This window comes from Physella acuta, unplaced genomic scaffold (genome assembly GCF_028476545.2).
Source record: "Physella acuta isolate Inbredline_101_S28 unplaced genomic scaffold, ASM2847654v3 ptg000600l, whole genome shotgun sequence".
NCBI classification, from domain to species: Eukaryota; Metazoa; Mollusca; class Gastropoda; family Physidae; genus Physella; species Physella acuta.
This window is the reverse complement of record NW_026732119.1, coordinates 618,061-636,601: the sequence shown is the minus strand read 5'-3', so window position 1 is coordinate 636,601 and position 18,541 is coordinate 618,061. Positions and strand designations below refer to the sequence as shown.

Here is an 18,541-nt window from a genome sequence, read left to right as displayed (position 1 = left end):
GTCCACAGCTCAAGAGGCAGCACATATGTTTGGCCAACAGCTATAGTCACCATAGCCACACCCTCAGCGTGTAAAACAGTTGAAGCAGTTGTTTTCAAAAACGGGCCATACGATATGATATTAGGCAACATTACAGGAGTGAAGCAATTTAATGTAGAATTTATGAGCCACAAGCAACAAATAAACAAGCAGCCCATTTTTCGAGACAACGAAAAAGTAGACACAAAAGTAGACGAATTGCAATTCAAAACGGACAAGTTGATAGAAAAAGTTAACGAGGTTATTGAGGATCATTCTATAAAGACTACCGAGATTGGTGCAGATGTTCTTAACTTAGGGCTGCAGAACGAAACAGTCAGTAATAGATTGCTGAGATTAGAGAAATCAGTAAACAATGAATCAGAGGAATATGTAACAAGGAATTTGATAGCAGACAAACAGTACTGTTACTCCTGGTCAGCCTTAAACCAGATGACCCCATCAACACACCTACATAAACACAAGCATGGTAATCATAGACCATGTGAAAGCTCACAACACCTTTGTCGACACCGAGCCCCACCCTATCGGTCCTAGTGTGGTATATTAATGCCTGGATAGAATTTGACTCGGACCGTCCCCATAAATGATTTTGAACAACGGACATAAAAGTGAAGTCAAGTCGAGTATTTTTGTGTTGATCTAAGTAGTCGAGAAAATCGACGTGAAGTCGTACAGCAGAAGTCAGAGTAGTCAAATCTGAAGTCAATTGAGTTATTGAAGTCAGTGAAGTATAAGTCAGAACTGAAGTCAAAGAAGTTATGTGAAGTCAGACAATAAGTTGAGTCGTAGTTGAGGTCATAGTGACGTAGTTGAAGTCATGTTGCAGTCAAAGAAAGTCTTTGAAGTTATATTAAAGTCGTTGAGGTCATAGTGAAGAAGTGAAATCGTCGAAGTTATAGTGAAGTCTTTGAAATCAAAGTGATGTCGTTGAAATCTTTGAAGTCAAAGTTAAAGTCTTTGAAGTTGAAGTTAGGTTAATCTAAGTCAGTCGTTGAAGTCTTTGAAGTCATATTGAAGTTGTTGAAGTCAAAGTGAAGTCTTTGAAGTCATATTGAAGTCTTTGAAGTCATATTGAAGTCGTTGAAGTCAAAGTGAATCTTTGAAGTCATATTGAAGTTGTTGAAGTCAAAGTGAAGTCTTTGAAGTCATATTGAAGTCTTTGAAGTCATATTGAAGTCGTTGAAGTCATATTGAAGTTGTTGAAGTCAAAGTGAAGTCTTTGAAGTCATATTGAAGTAGTTGAAGTCAAGGAAAAGTCTTTGAAGTCAAAGTGAAGACGTTTAAGTCGTCGAAGTTCAAGTCAGTCAGTGAAGTCGTTAAAGTTGAATTGAAGTCGAAGTCAGTCAGAGGTCTATGAAGTCAGTCGATTTAGTTGTCGCAGTGAAGAGAATTTAGTCGTCAAGGAAATTAGTCGTCATGTGAAGTCAGTCGTCAGAGGAAATCAGTCGTTAAATTGAAGTCAGTCGAGTTACTGAAGTCAAAGTGAAATAAGTCAAGTTACTGAAGTCAGTCAAGTTACTGAAGTCATAAGTAAAGTCAGTCATTAAGTCAAGCAAGCCAGTTTTTTGTCAGAAGTCAGATAGTGAGAGCTGCTCCACTATTTGATTACGCATTCAAATGTTGATTTGAAACGGCACTATATTATTATATACACTCACATGTCTATTCTTTTTGTGAAGCTATTTCTAAGCTCTAGTAGTGTTTGCGTCTATTGAGTTTATTAGGCTTTACAGATTGTTGTTAGATTAGAGTGTACTGATTTTTTATTTGGTCATTTTTTGTAATGTTATATTTGTAATGTTATTTTCTTAATGTTGTTATGCCGCCAGACAAATGTTCAGCACGTATAAATTTGGGATTGAGGTTTTTTTTAATGGAAGGTACCTCTGTCTGAATACTTGTCTGCGCGGGCACTAAATTGGTCACGTAAAGCCATTGCTCATAATCTCGTAATACAATTTCAGACCCACTACGCTTATTCAGAATGAGACGAGATGAAGCAGACACTTCAAAGAATGCCGCCACCTGAAACCCTGATTACGTTGAATTACCTGGACAGCGAACAGCCCTGCTTAACAGAGAATTGCCCTGGTCAAGACAGCGGACGCATCGCCACCGCTTCGCACCCGCACTGGGGTTGAATAACAGACCGCCAGCTACGTACACCTACGTCGGCACATACAAAGGGTAGAAGACCCATCGTCCAAGTTCCCAGCGTCGGAACGTTACGTCATTGTTCGCCACCGCATCAGACAGCTCCAGTTCATCGTGTAACCACTCTACGTGGACGTCTCAACCAGCGTTGAGATGAGATTGTTGCGTCATCACATTGACCAACGAAGTTACGCATACACCCGCCTCACGGGAATTTACATCAAAACTCGCCACAACCCACCCACCACAGAGGAACGCCAGCAATTACATAACACTTACACATACACTTACACTGCTCGCAGAGCCCGTTCAACCAGTTACACATTCTACTAAGATTAGCTCAAGGCCAGTACACGACAACCTAACCAGAACTGAGTTACACATGATTAGATTCAATCAAACCATAACATAGACATACATTATCAAGCAGAGACACCACAGACGTCAGGATACTTACACAAAAACTAGAACAATGACATTTTTTTTTCAGGAACACAGACACAAGATTTTATGTTTTTGTAAACTGTGCTGTCCCATTTTGTATTTGATTTATATGATTGATGTTAGGGATAGAATAGAGTAGTAAGACAGATAGTTGTTGATGTATTAGATTAGTAGCAGACGCTGAAAAATATAATTTGTCAGCTACAGAAAGGGAGGGAGATATGTGATGACGCAATGTTGCGTCGAAGCCAGGTAGATAGCAGAAATAGGCTTTAGCGTGTTAGTCAGAGGTAGACCAATGAAAATTCAGAGACTGACCGGTCACGTGGTATGGTCAGCTGACCACTGAGGCGTGGGGCAGTAGAGCGATAGGAGAAGGGGTTAGGTAGCGGTCAGAGACGGTCGAGAATGTAGATAGTTAGGAGATCATGATTAGCTAGCGAAAGTAGAAGGTGTTAGGTTGTAGAATGTAGAGAACAGTTAGTGTTAGGATTGGTCATGGGAGTGCGTAGTAGTAGGTAGCATGTGGTATGAACAGTCAGATAGAAGTAGTACAGTGTAGATCAGTTAGGTAGAAACTTGAATATATATATCAATTTAATAAAGAACAATTATAGTTGAACTTGAACTGTGTGTTATTGGATTCATTCGTTCCGCCATCTTAAAATCCCCACCCTCACACCTAGATTTACCCATATGTTAAGAGTTTGTTATATTGTATGTTTTTTGTTCATATTTACTTCGAGAATTATTTTTGGTTCAATTTCATTATTTTTTTTATTCTGTACGTAAAGTTCATTTTTGTGTTTGGTAATCGTACTTTTATGTCTACATGTTTTTAAAGGTGTATGTGTGGGTGTATTTTAATTTTAGGTCCAGCGTGTAATTAGTAAACACACTTTAAATTGAATTCAGAAATTGGTTTACTTATTTTAATAGTTTATATTAATTAAGATGTTTGTATCTGTGCACTAATAAATATATACAGACATCCAGATACTGATCCATTAGCCAGAAACGAAAAACTACTTAGAGATCGCATGCATATATTAAATAGGAAATTGTTAAGATCCTGCTAAGTATCGTAAAAACAAAACAACTCAGGTAGTATGGACATGTACCACGAGCTGTCTATCAAAAACCTTCATGCGGGACTCGTGACAGGAGGGAGGATGCGAGGTCGGCATTGACGAATTTGTATGAAGGACTTCAACGGTTATACTCGTATGACCGTTAAAGAATTTTTTAAACCATCAGAAACCCGAAAATCCTGTCAGGAAAAAGAAAAAACAATATAAATCAACATGAATTTTTTTGTGTGTGTTCGTGTTTGATATTGTTCCTCTCTTGCTGCTTCCCCAATCGAGCAAAAGTAGGCAGCAAGAGCAGGTTTACATGAGCATATACATACATGAAATGTTATACTTATTTAAACAATGTAATCCGTGCTTGTCGTATTTTCTGTGTCTTTATGTTTCCTTGATTCACTTGTTTTCACTTCCGGTTTCTTGGTTTCTTTTAAAATAACATAGAGTACATGACAAAACATGATCGCTTCTCGCAGTTCTTTGGCCTTTCTTCTTGCGTGTATTTCAATCTTGGTTGGGCAGTGGTTGATTCTTAGTTGGTAGTTGTAGTTTGAGAGTATCAATGAGGGATGTTCCGTTGTTGAAAGGTCGAGTCTGGTGTCTTGCCGTTGATGGTAGAGTTGATCGAATGGTGTAGAGCTTAGAGAGGGTAGTTCAGGTAGTGTTGAGATGTCGTTTTTTATAGGTTGCTTTGATATATTATTTATTGCAGTTTGAGAGTGAGTGAAGTTGTATCGTAGGGTATTCTTGCGTAGCCAAGTAGTTGAAGTGGGCGAAATAATGTTGAAGAATGTTTAATTTTTGTGATATTGCTGTGTCGAGGATTGTGGATAAGAAGAACTTGAGTGTGGTCCAGTAGTCGAAATGGGCGAAGTGAGGCTGTTGACGAGTGTTTATTTTATGAGAGTTGAGTAAATTTTATCATTCTTGCAGAGCTAGTTAAAATACCTTACTATTTTTTGTTAGGAACATGTGTATGTTTGTAATTGAATAAATATTATTTCATATTGAAAGCTATTTTTTTAAATTATATATATGTATATATATATATATATATATATATATATATATATATATATATATATATATACGTATGTAAAATCCTAATCAAATATCATAATATTGAAATACAAATGTCAGTGGCTCTTTAAAACTGGGAAATGTTGTAAATTGTAAATTGTAACTTTTAGCTCTTCCGTCTCAAAAGGTTGCCGACCCCTGTCTTAGCCGAAAGGCCGAGAAGTTCAATTATGTATGTTTGTTTGCTAATGATATAAAATACGTTGCAATGTTATTTAATTTCATCACTTACACTTTATTTACATGTTTAATTAACTTCTAATTTTATTTGAATTGATACTTTTTCAAATTTTGAATACTGTTAATAAATTAAACAAATAAAACTACGAAAAAAAAAAAAAAAAAAAAAAAAAAAAAGAAGACTGTTTGCAGATGATAGGTACAAATGCAAAGTGTGAATGTTTTTTTTTGATTACCTAATGTATATAATAATTGTAATTCATGTATATATCTTGTATAAATGACAGCTTTCTCTTCTTCCCTCTTTAGGAAACTCATACCAACTTTTGAAGCCAATTTCGACATTATGGAATTTTACTAAAGTCCTCCACTCTTATTATCATATCCAAATTTCATATAATTCATTAATTTTCACCTTTTCAGAACCAGCAAGACCTCATGCTCCTGGAAACCAACTTCTCCCTCCCCCCTTTTCCCTCCAATTACTATCATTATATATTTGTACATAATATGTAAATAACAGAATGAATGACTAAGTACGAAAATTTCAGAATAGTTAAAACTTTGTAAATCTGTGACAGTCTTCAAAAGTCGAATGATGAAAGTAGAATAATCAGCCAGTGCCACCACACATTGGCTGGGCAAGCTGAAAATGCATATCGACAAACTGAGACTTGAAAAAAAAATGTAATAATATGTTTATATATATTATCCGCTTATATGCATGATGATCTGAAATAAATGAATCATTCTTCGAAATTTGTCTAAGATAAAATTTATTTTATCTTATACAACTACAGGTTTTCTATTTTAAAATTAAAATAGAATTTTTTTACTGCAAAGTATACAAATTATACCATTGTAAAAAAAAATAACAACTAATTAATGTCAAAAAATAATATATATTACACTTGTGTGCATGTTTCTTTGAGTATAATCAACAAAAGTTATATTTTACAGGACTTTTAAGTACTTAGTTGTGTAGCCTCCCCTGGTGATTTAAAATGTAGAAATTGAAATAAATTAATACACATTTTAAAAGTAAACATTTTTTTTAAACTTTCAACTTCGGCGTCAAATGAAGAATGTTTGATTTGAAGTGTTTCGTTGTACCGAAAATATTCCGGCTTCTTATAATATTTATAATATTTTTTTTTCTTTATACCCACATTTCTTTCATCTATACTTAAAAGCCCACCCCCCCCCCCCCCCCCCATTAAACAACCGTACTGATAAAAAAACAATCTATTAAATCACCATTTAATTACACATTTGCATTTCCACGTTTAAAAACAAAATTGTAATTAGGCGTTTTGTATTTTGTAAACCATCTAAAATGAAGGAGAGTCAGGAGGAAGTATTATGATTGCTAATCTGTATTAGTAAAAAACTAAAACTAAAGTGAACATGACATGGCAAACTGACGCTGTAAATTACATATCTTAGACAAAAAAAAAACAAGTAGGGACAATTTCTGACAATCTAACATTGAAAAAAAAATACCCTTCTATAATTGAATAACTCTTTATTTACACTTTTGCATTTGAATATAATATCAATTGTAAAATAAATAAATGTTGAGATTGCTAAACAATCTGTCTCTATTAAAATCATGTTAGAAGATTTGGGTATGGGTGAGGATGAAGATGAACCTGTTCCACTACCTAATGTTAATGCTGCTATAAGTTGAAGGTTTTATAATTAAACTTAAACCTAAAATTTAATTATTTCATTAATGAAAAAATATAAACTGTATGTGTTGCATCATAAATATGGCGCCCCGACAAAAAAGCGCACGACAAAATAACGCCGACATAAGAGCGCAGCCAATTAAAAAATAAACACATGTTGAACGCTAAACGAATAAGACATGGTTAACACTTGTTAACACTTGTTTTAATTAAACAATCGGCGGTACCATAAGACGACATATGTTATGGTTAATATGTAATGAAAGCAGTTATAAAATATTTCTAATCCAAGTAACATGGAGAAGATCGAATCACAGAAAGGGGAGTCTATTATATTGGTCGAAGGCTACAGATATCGAAAGGAGAGAGCAAATGCTGATGGAAGTTCGAAATGGAGATGCAGCAAGAAAGATGGCTGTCAATGACGGATGAAAATGCTAAACGATGTTGTTCTGTCATCATCGGAACACAGTCACGCGCCTGATCCGGCTAAAAACGAAGCAGCAAAAGTTGTTTCGGCTATACGAAAACGAGTAGTGGAAGGGGTGGAAAAACCAAGGCAGATTATATAACACGCCAGAGCAGAAATTTCGATGGAAGTAGCTCCTCATTTGCCAACATACGTCCCTTCACAACGTGCAATAGAAAGACAAGAGAAAACACAAGCAGCTGCCATACCCAAATCCACAGAACGTTGCAGAGATAACAATTCCTGATAGAATATATATTCTTTATAAATTATAGATAAAAATTCATGAACCTCTTCAAACGACAACAGGAGGGCTACATTTTGTTTTGTGGGATTCCAGACCGACTGACGCTTACAGAATGATGATGTTCGGAACAATGGATAATATCAATCGTCAATACCAGATTTTTAATTAAAAAACCGGAACGTTTAGTTTTTTCATGAAACAATAAAGAGTTAACATCAAACAATGCCTTCTGATCTGCGTTAATTTTCTTGCTCCTATTAATTAAATATTGTTTATCGATCTTTAGTTTGCGCTCTTATGTCGGCGCTCTTTTGTCGTGCGCTCTTTTGACGGGTCACCCATAAATATATGTTGTTTTAATAAAAAAAAAAGAATATATATAACTGCGTAAAGGAATAATTGTATACCCTTGGTAGTTTAAAATTTAGAAATAGAAACAACAAATGCACATTTTAAAAGTATACAACATTTTTTGTTTTAAATTTCAGCTTTGGCGTTTAATTACAGCCTATTAAATAAAAAGTGTCATATAATATTACCAATGCTGTTACAGATGTATAAGTATATATATATATATATATATATATATATATATATATATATATATATATATATATATATATATATATATATGTCAAAGATGTTTTTTTTATCGTTTCCTCATACATTTTTCGAACAAGCAAAATATTAAACATCACAAAGCAGTCGCCATACAACACACACAGTACATTTTTAAACAGAATCTCAGACGATAACAGGTACGTCTACGTCGTCTTAGGCTTTGATTAAAAAAAAAGATTTAGCTTTCTGTGATTAGGTTACACAATCTATTAGGGCCTGGATCTAGTTGCCTCTTAAACCCATGTTTCAGTCGTTTTAAATGATTAAAAATTAACTTCAAACTCAGTGTGTTGTTTTTTCCGCGGTCCAATATGTGGACGGCTAGAATGACCCCAAGCACTCAACCCCCTCCCTTTGTCCGCCCGTTCACAGTCGCCCGCAAGAGTCTACTTTATCCCCCCCCCCCCCGTCTCATTTTCCTCCTTGTGGACGTCATACACGGTTGACCCCAACGGTCTATCAAATATAATGCGGGGCTGGTGACGGTGGGGAGAATACAAGTAAGGCGTTTGGATGGAGCACTTCAGGAAATGTAATCGGCTGCTCGTTACAAATATATGAAAAGTATCAGAAAACAGAAACAAAAATTAAACATCAAAGTAGGTGAAATCTTTTATTTTTAAAGTAGGTGAAATCAATTTTTTTTTTTTTATTTTTTTTTTTTATTTTTTTTTTTAATACTTTTATTTGCAATTAAAACAAGTACATCAACATCAAATTTTTTAACATAATTTTGAACACCAAATGAAAACGAAAGGTTTTGCAAATGTACATAATGAATATTTACAAGATGTCATGTATTTGATTATAAAAAAAAAAATTGCAAAGGATGACAGTAAAAGGGGTGAAGGTCAAATGAAAGTGTCAGAAGTCTGGGTGGGGAGAGGAAAGGAAATTTTTCAGAGAGGGTCAATGGGACAGTGAAGCATTTTCTATGTAGGGAAACAACTTAAGTTGACTAGTTGAAAGGGTGTTGTAGTGGTCGCATTGAGTTTTCAAAAGGTTGCAGTGTGAAAGATGAGGGGAAAGAGACAAGATTTAGAACTTTAAATAAGTTCTGGATATTGATGTTGCGGTGGGTGGTGGGGTCGTTGGAACAGTTAAAGGGATTGTGGGGTTATCATGTCTGGGGGTAAAGTGGATAGAGGGGGAGAGAGGAGGGGGTAGATTTTTTATTTATTTTTATTTTTATATATATAACTGACAAACTCAAAATTTTTGGAATAACCTATACTAGCGATCCCACAATAAAAGACCAAGAAACTTGGGCCACACTGAAAAATAAAATAAATCACAATCTGGAAAAATACCAATACTGCAATACAACCATTTTTGCCAGAGCTGCATTAGTAAACAGATATATCATTCCAAAAATAATTTTCGTAGCGACGAACTCTACAATACCCAACTCATTTATTAAAAAAACAAACAAGCACATTAGAGAGTTCATTTTCAAAAATACGATTAGAAACATTAGCCACAAAACCTTAATACAAAATAAATTAAATGGAGGTATAGGGCTACACGACATTCAAACTAAAATAAACACCTTCCGATTAAAACACCTGGATAGAATAAGGATAGAACCACAGTATCATCCATTAGCACAATACTACATAGGGTTAAACATAAAGAGCATTTTAAAATTAAACATCATAACACCACACTATGGGGGAAATGACATAGGCAGCTTTTATAAAGAAACGCTAGCAACATTCCAAGGAAACAAAAGCATTATTGGGGAAGACACAAAAAAAAATATACGACATCCTAATCAAACAACAAGCGACACCCTTATACACGAGAATTAGTTGGGCCAGGGAACACAATATAATAGACATTAAAGATACATTTAGAAACCTACATAATAAACGCATTACACCAAAAGAAAGGGAAATAGCATACAGACTGATTTTTAACACAACTCCAGTTTCACGAAATACAAAGTCAAATCAAAATGTTAAAATAACATGTCAAACGTGTAAACAAAATATACAAGAAACTGAGAAACACATTTATTTAGATTGTATATTAGTTCAGAAAACAAAGCAAACACTTGCGAAAATATTAAACACCACCAATCAAACAGCCACAACAAATAAAGCAATCACACTTAATTTAATTAACACGACTAGACAAAGAACAGAAGACGAAAACAGACTAGTAGCAATGGCTATTTATAGATCGACTATATGGCAAATTAGGAATAAAGTCAGATATTTTTTTCACAAAATACACGGACATCGAGTTAAAAGAAATATTTCAAGCAAAGCTAAGACATAGACTGGGAACTCTCACTTAACTGAGAAAAAAAAAGAAATATACAGGAAAGAAATAAAGTATTAATTTTAATTTAGACAGTCTCAAGCCAAACATCACTCGATCAGCCCCCAAGTAAATTAACATTAGAACAGTCTTCTGTTTCCCGGGTTTTAAAATGCACAACCTGAATGGTAGAAAGAGATACCCACCTCACCCCCCCAAACACACACACACACACTCAACCGGACTAGCGGACATTTCAAGGTAGCGTGCCCTCATTGCCAAGGGTCAATTTTATGTCATGGAAAGTTTTGGAATGGTAGGTGAAATCAATATTAGAAAATGATTGCCAGTGTATTCAAATGGTTTCAAATATAATTAATTTTAATTTTCGTATTACTATAGCTTAAGTGGTTTATAAAGTCATTGGTTTTATAAATGAACTGAAAGCAACATTTTTACTTTTAAAAAATAAAAAGTATATATTGTAGAAATAATGTCATAAAAAGTTGCTTTCTGGGTAAAAAAAAATTAATCTATAAACAATTTTTTAGCAAAAATGTTTGTATGATAAATAAAACTATTGGTGTTTACTTGAATTTAAACATTTAGTTGTTGATCTCCCCTGGTAATTTAAAATTTACAAATGGAATTTTCTTTAACTCTTTTTAAAAATAGAAAATAATTAAAAAGAAAAACGAACTTTACATTTGGCGTGTAACCACAACATACTAAATAAACATATAATAAAATATCATTTAGGCTGTTACATATTATGTATACATATATACATGTTAGAAATGTTTTAATTTGTTGAAATGTATGTGTTTAACTCACTTATAGTATCAGATAATTTACTATTTAAAACAGCGTGAGAACTAAAAAAAACTTAAAAATAGTTGACAATTACTTGGTGTTTAACTAGGTGAGTTGTGTTAAAGTCTGCTTAAATTGAAAATGTTTTTTTTTATCTTAAAGTGTTTCATATTTTTTTCATCTTAGAGCGTCTCAGTTAAAGTTCTATAAATATTATTTTTCGTTTAGTATTACTATTGACGTGTGTAGAATTTGTGTTAAAACCATCGATATATTAGTGAATGTTTTCACATACTAACAACAGTATCACCTTCACACATATATAATTAAATGTATGCAAATGAGCTACTTCATCCATTGCACATATATATACTTTTAAAGTGTGTAGGCCTATACAACTATTGTTATTCAATATTAAAAAGCTAAAAGTAGAACAAATTAGAATTCACATTATATAGTTAAATTTTAAATAAAACTATTCTAAATCTGCTTAAGTTATTTCCCATTTGTTAATTAAACAAGATAATCGGGTGAAGTGTAATGATAGCTGACTAGTTGAAGAGCAAATATCGTTTTTAAAATATTAATAAACATCAAATCACCGTATTAATTAGTCTCTCTACTAACGTTGTATAAAGCGAGATAACAATGCATAGATCCGTCAGTGGATTATTATAGTAGTTTCCCTTGATTATATACAATAGTTCACTCTCAGTGTTGATCAAAGCTCGTTGATCCTCGCTTCAGATGTGAGAAGTCACGAGTTCAAATTCAGAGACTTTTTATTAAATGCATTTTTTCAAATTTCAAAAGATAGTTTCATAGTCTGTAAAGAGTCATGCTAGTCTTCTCACATTGACGCCAGGCGTAGACACTCAATCTACAGAAAAGATATGTGTGTTTATTTTCATGGAGTTTATTTATAGACCATTTGCGATAGGTATTTTTTGAAGATTCGATTAGCATGCTCAATGTTAAATACGGAAAACGAATCAACGTTTTTTTTTAAAAGATATTTACAGGGAACGATGCCAGCGGAAGAAGACGGTAGAGACAAAAGAGAGGATGCTTGGATAACATCAGGGACTGGATAAGATATTTTAATGTAGACTTACTGATGGTTGAACACAATCCACAAAGTGAATGTGTAACATTGAAATATAATTTCCACCAACTACTGCCACCACGCTTTCTTTATGAACATCTATCTAGGCTACATCACAGTAGTAGTTGGCATAACGTTGAGAAAAGAGAATCAGAGACCCACCAAGGACACACACACGGTGTGTGCTGACACTTTTTATTGAATACAAAAATTAATATTCGTATTTTCACAAAACTGGCATTGAGATATTTACATCGTTTTCAATTGTTACCAAATCTCGCCCTAAGGAAATACACTTGATCAGTAATCTACATGTATTTTTTAGCTGTTGCGTTGTATAAAATATTTGAAGGGGTTAGCCGTTGTGTTGTATAAAATATTTGAAGGGGTTAGCCGTTGTGTTGTATAAAATATTTGAAAGGGTTAGCCGTTGTGTTGTATACATTATTTGATGGGGTTAACTGTTGTGTTGTATACAATATTTGAAGTGGTTTGCTGTTGTGTTGTATACAATATTTAAAATGGTTAGCCGTTGTGTTGTATAAACTATTCGAAGTGGTTAGTGGAGATCTACATCGAGATATAAACTAGATGGAGGTGTGGGTAAATAAAAAACACGTCACATTGATTCTTCTTTAAATATTTAATACTATCATAACTCATAGATTGTCCTAATCATATCTTGATATCATGTATCAGCTATTCTAACTCTATCTAACAATATCTTTACTTTTTTAATTTAGTGTATAGTGATGGCATGGTCAAGCATTAGGACACTAGTCTCGAGTTCGATTCCAGGTTCGAGTTAGACTTGAGTCCACCCAGCTTTAATGGGTACCTAATCATGGGCGGCTGGATATAGTGATATCACTCTCGTTAGGAAATAAAGGCGGCAGGATATAATAATGCTTTGCTTCATACTTTTGTGATATTAAAAAAAGCATGCATCCAATTTGAAGTGGCAGTTTGCAAATGCGTTTAAGAGTTTATTGCATAATTATTTGAAACCTTTAGAACATATTTTTATGTTGAAAATAGAAATATTTAGTGATACATTTTCTTTCCAATTTTGTAATTGAAAAAATTAAGGGAAACAATTGACAACTTTGTTGTTAAGATGATTTACAAGAGAAGTACATTCAATTGAGATAAATGAAACAAATAAACTATTTTTCTACTTTAAAACAAATAGACTATATCGAAATTTTCATGTATGTCAAAATGTGTATAATATGTATTTTACTATTTTCATTTTCATTATCTTTTTATTGAAAACATTAAGCAAAAAAATAATTATTTCTCTTATAAAACGAAAGATACGTCTCATCAATGTTGTCACTGTACTTATCAACATTGGAAAATATGTTTAATTTCTTTTTAATACTGCATTTATACAGGATAAGTCAAACAATATTTTTATATGTAGTGACAAGATCAAGTTACCAGAGTTAAGTATTAGAAATCACTGGAACAGACAGGTGAACTAATCTTTGATAAACTTACACTAGAAAATCGCCCCGCGAATGATTGAACATATCCCTATTATTCTAAATATGATTCACAAAAGTTGATATCTGATATATGAACCTTCGACCACTCACATCCGATATGAGAAACACGCCTTGACCAAATACCCTTAAATTCTATCAACGCCAATGGTAAAATATTGTAAGGCATGACCTATTTCAAATTGTGATTAAAAAGAAAATAGTATTTAACGATGCTAAATTAAACTTGTTCAGAATGTGCAATGTTAATTTGATAATGTTAAAAGTGTGCATGTAAATTTTAATTTAGTGATATTGAGAGTGTTATAATGTATGCTATATTCAGTGAAATATGCTGTGTAATTTTAAAATGTACATTTAAAAATAAATATACTATTATAAATTATAGATACGTGCGAACTACTTATTTAAAAGGACGGTCTACTCCTCATTTAAATAAATTGTTTCAAGAAAAATGTGTTATAGTTTTTAGTATAAAACAAATCTCGTTAGTGATGGAGAGAGACGTTACCAAACTAAACTAAATGTTAAGAACACGATTCCCATTGATTAAAAAAAAAAGATGGCAGCTATTTGTTTTTAGACCTCGCTTCAAGATTTTGAAATACCAATAAAACCGATAATGCAACAATAATACTTTTTTTTTTTTACTAAGAATAGAGTCAAACTAACTACAGATAGGCCCAGTGTTTCTCCAGAATTTTTATCTCCGTAGGGGGGGAGGGGCACTTATAATTATCGGGCGGTGGGAGGGCGTGGGGGTGGTGGGCGGACTAAAGTTTTCGAGGGACGGACACTGTCAAAAGTATATATTTTCTATATCAATTCCATTTCGTTCGGGGGTGGGGGGGGGATCGTTATGGACTTTCTTCGGGGGGTGGGGGGTAAAAGAAACTCTGCTTGTCACGTAAGACAATAGTGTGACTTTCTTTGTTTTACTTTCCCTGGCCAACCCGGTTAAATTTAACTAGGGGTTGAGGGTTGTTTTAAAAAAATATTTGAATTTATAAATTAATTCAAAACGGCTTTTCATCATCTTATATAATGTTTTAATAATATGAAACTGATTGTAATCGATGGTTCCCAAACAGCTTTAATTTTTACAAATGTAACTTTAATTATATCGCTTGCCATATTTAAAAAAAAAAATTAGTATCATTACATACACTTCAAGCATTTTAAAAATCTGTATGCAGAATCTTTAGAAAACATGGAGTCGTCGGGTTGGTATTGCTCATGACTGCTTCACCCAAAAGTCCTAGGTTAAACACCCAGAGTAGATGGGTCTCGATAGCTGGAGACAGCAACCCATCTAGGACAGAAAACTTGAACATGAAACAGCTACGGCTTTGTCGTTTGTTCATGAATGGACACATTTTCTGAGAGGAAATCCAGAAATAAAAGTTGCATAAAGGAAAGTTTTAGCGGCTGGACATAGTGCTGTACCCAACGATAGAGAAAGTAAAAGCCGCTACATATAGTGCTGTAACCAACGATAAAGTAAAAGCCGCTATACATATTGCTGTAACCAACGATAGAGAAAGTAAAAGCCGCTATACATAGTACTGTAACCAACGATAAAGTAAAAGCCGCTATACATAGTGCTGTAACCAACGATAGAGAAAGTAAAAGCCGCTATACATAGTGCTGTAACCAACGATTGAGAAAGTAAAAGCCGCTATACATAGTGCTGTGCTTCTTATACCAACGTCTCAGACTTAGGTTGACTCTAGTTCATTCACACATGCATGTTCGAAAAAGGAACTTTACTGTAACAATGTATCGCTATAAGACATTTGTTGCGACAAACACTATACATACTGCATGTACGTTCGTGTGTGTACGTGTGTTTTTGTCTAGCAATTAGTAGTATGGTTAGGCTCGCTTGGTTCGTGCGAGCAGGGGTCGGCAAGCTTTTGAGACGGAAGAGTCAAAAGTTACAATCTACAAAATTTCCCAGACTTTAAAGAGCCACTAACACTTGTATGTGCACTTCGGTAGTGGAAAGCTTGGAACCATTGCCACGGGTCTGGCAACAGCATAGTTGTGGGGCTGGGCCTAATGCCAAATGCCCTAGGCTGTCAACTGCCCATATACACTCTACTCCACCTATTCTCATTGTTTTTTATTTTGTTTGAAGTTTTTGTTTTTATAGTAAAAAAAAAATTACTTTCTATAATAAAAGAATATAATTATTATAGAACTAGAAAGCCGCATATAGACATAAATAAAAAAACCGCATGCAACTCGCAAGCCTTAGGTTGCCTACCCCTGCGAGCGATAATTTGGTTAACACAAGAAATCTTGTTTAATTTTTTTTTTTTATCTTTGCAATATATTATATAACCTACAAAAAAAGTCCTTCAAAAAATGTAACCTACATAAAATACATTTGAAAACATCTTAGAAAGACTAAATAGTATGCAGATGCAGCTTATACATTTGTTCCATTCATAGCACAAATATTATTAATTAAAAATACACTGTAATTCTATACAAGTTATAATTGAAAAAGAAATCGAATAAGTAATTGTTCTAGACAAATTTCTGTCTCATTTTAAAAATAAAATTATGTTTCAAAAAAGATTTTTTTAGGGTCTCTCTTTTTATACAGGTTTAACATTTTTAAATCATTTATATTTTTGTGAAAAAAGGAATAAAATTATAAATACATAAATAGCAGTATGCATTAAACACTTTAGCAACAAATTAAGCACAAGCAAGCGTAAAAGCTTTCTAGAGCAGAAATAACATTTTCTTTGGCAATCAGTTGTCGTTGATTATGAAAATCTGTATTACAAATCTTTAATTTCTTTTCTAGCCAAAACTTGTACTCGTTGATCCTTTCTCTTCCTTTCTTAATAACTGCTTTATCTCTTTTATATGCTGAATATTCTTTGTTGTCTAGTCTAGCAACTTTTCTTGGTGAACCGTCATCTTCACAAAAACTAGTATAAAAGGGTCTTTTTCTTTGTTTATTTACTGTTGAAATATCTTTGAATAATTCACATTTGCAATAGATGGTCTTTTTTCAAGAGTGTCATTATTTTGATTGTCCATTTGATGTAATTATTTACTACTGTCACTAAACACTCACACTCAGTCGTTCCTATTCACTTGCAGATCTAATTTTATACAACAATCAGGTTAGTTAAAGTTTCGTAAAAGTAGATTATAGACAAACTAGCTGCTAGTGTAAGGTAATTATTAGCCTAGATAGTATGAGCTAGATCTAGATATAATCTAGAGATCTAGATCTTGACTAGATTCTAGATCTAAAATCTAGTATTTGTCAACCATGACAATTTGAACTATGAGATTTTTTTTTTTTTTTTTTTTTTTTTTTTTTTTTTATTTGACTAAAAACAAAGGATTTTAATCAAGTTTCCTGATACAATGCATGATGAAAAAAATTGTGTATGCTTCTTTCTTTCCATACAAGGAATGCATTCAATGCCACCAAATCTAGCCATATAAATAAACATCACAATGAATAAGTGAACTCCGAATAACAATGAGATACAAGTGTATATAGATGAAAAAACCCATGTGTGCAAGTCAGTATAACTAGAGGTACAATCAGACGCTCACAATATTTAGCTTCAACTAAATTACTAACAATGCCTTGGTCTCTACCTCTTCAGTTATGGCAGGAGTAATTTTGTTTTTTTACCTAACAATTCACTAAAACTAAAATGATATACCAATCAATTATTCGGCTATCACAGAGACTTCTACACTTTCTGAATTTTATCTTAATTACCAAGTCAAAATGGCCCAGAAAATAGAAGGGATTCAGCAACTTCGAATCGCAGAGAAAAAAGCAACAGAAAGAGTAGTCGAAGCAAGAAAACGAAAAGCTCAGATAATCAAAACTGCAAAAAAGGAAGCAGATTCAGAAATCCTAGCCTTTAAAAACGAGAAGGAAAATCACTACAAACAGTATGAACAAGAGATCCTTGGCAAGAAAAGTAACAGTGAGGCACAGATTCAGGTAGAAACAACTAAAAAGATCAAAGAGTTGGATGTCATGCTGAAACAAAACCGTGCTAAAGCTATGGACGCTATTCAACAAAGTCTCTTTAGGATAGAAGTGCAACTTCATGAGAATGTTAAGCTGTAAATTTAGTCTTCTGAAACCTTTATTTGTATATTTTATGTAAAGGGTAGAATTCTTAATGTTTATTTAATTATTGACACAGACAGCTCATGCCTTTAATTTATCCTGCAGATACATTTCATTTAAAGATCTACTCTTCTGCATTTATTTTTCAACATTACATAATTTGTTTCCTTCTAGGCTTGTTTTTTTTTAGTAAGTTAGGTATATCTATTTACAGGTAAGATATTTATTAGCCTGAACTATGAAATCTTGTTTAAATATTTTGAGCAACCAATCAACAGCTAGTGACAATTGATTAAATATTAGTAATTCATTTTATAAAAGCAAAGTTATCTTAAATAATTAAACGTTTCGTAATTTAGTTAGTGGTGATCTTTTTTTCTATCGGTATCAAAAACCATTTAAAGGTAGACAAAATTAGTACATAAAGTTTATTTAAACTTATAGAAAAGAAAACAAAATCAACAAGGATTTACATAATTGTTATATCTCCACTGGGGTATTGGTATCTTTGTGAATTTGATAACAAAATTTTTATTTGTTTCCCTTACTTGCTTAAACCGTTATATGGGAAGTAACAATAAAAAACCCGTATAACACCGATCTATCAAGTTGCAACATTGCTTTGTTGTATAGAAGAATTAAAAGTTATGTTTACTAGAAAAGGGCCGAACATTGTAGGAAAGGTTAATTTATTTTAATATATTGAAG

At 33.2% G+C, this 18,541-nt stretch overlaps 1 protein-coding gene across 1 annotated transcript; it reads left to right on the top strand.

Annotated features, from left to right (window-relative positions):
• The first annotated feature begins 17,479 nt into the window (after window positions 1-17,479).
• Window positions 17,480-17,830, top strand: LOC131947574 (V-type proton ATPase subunit G-like). The gene has a single exon (XM_059308818.1). The coding sequence runs from the start codon at window positions 17,480-17,482 to the stop codon at window positions 17,828-17,830; it is 351 nt and encodes a 116-aa protein (XP_059164801.1).
• Window positions 17,831-18,541: the final 711 nt, after the last annotated feature.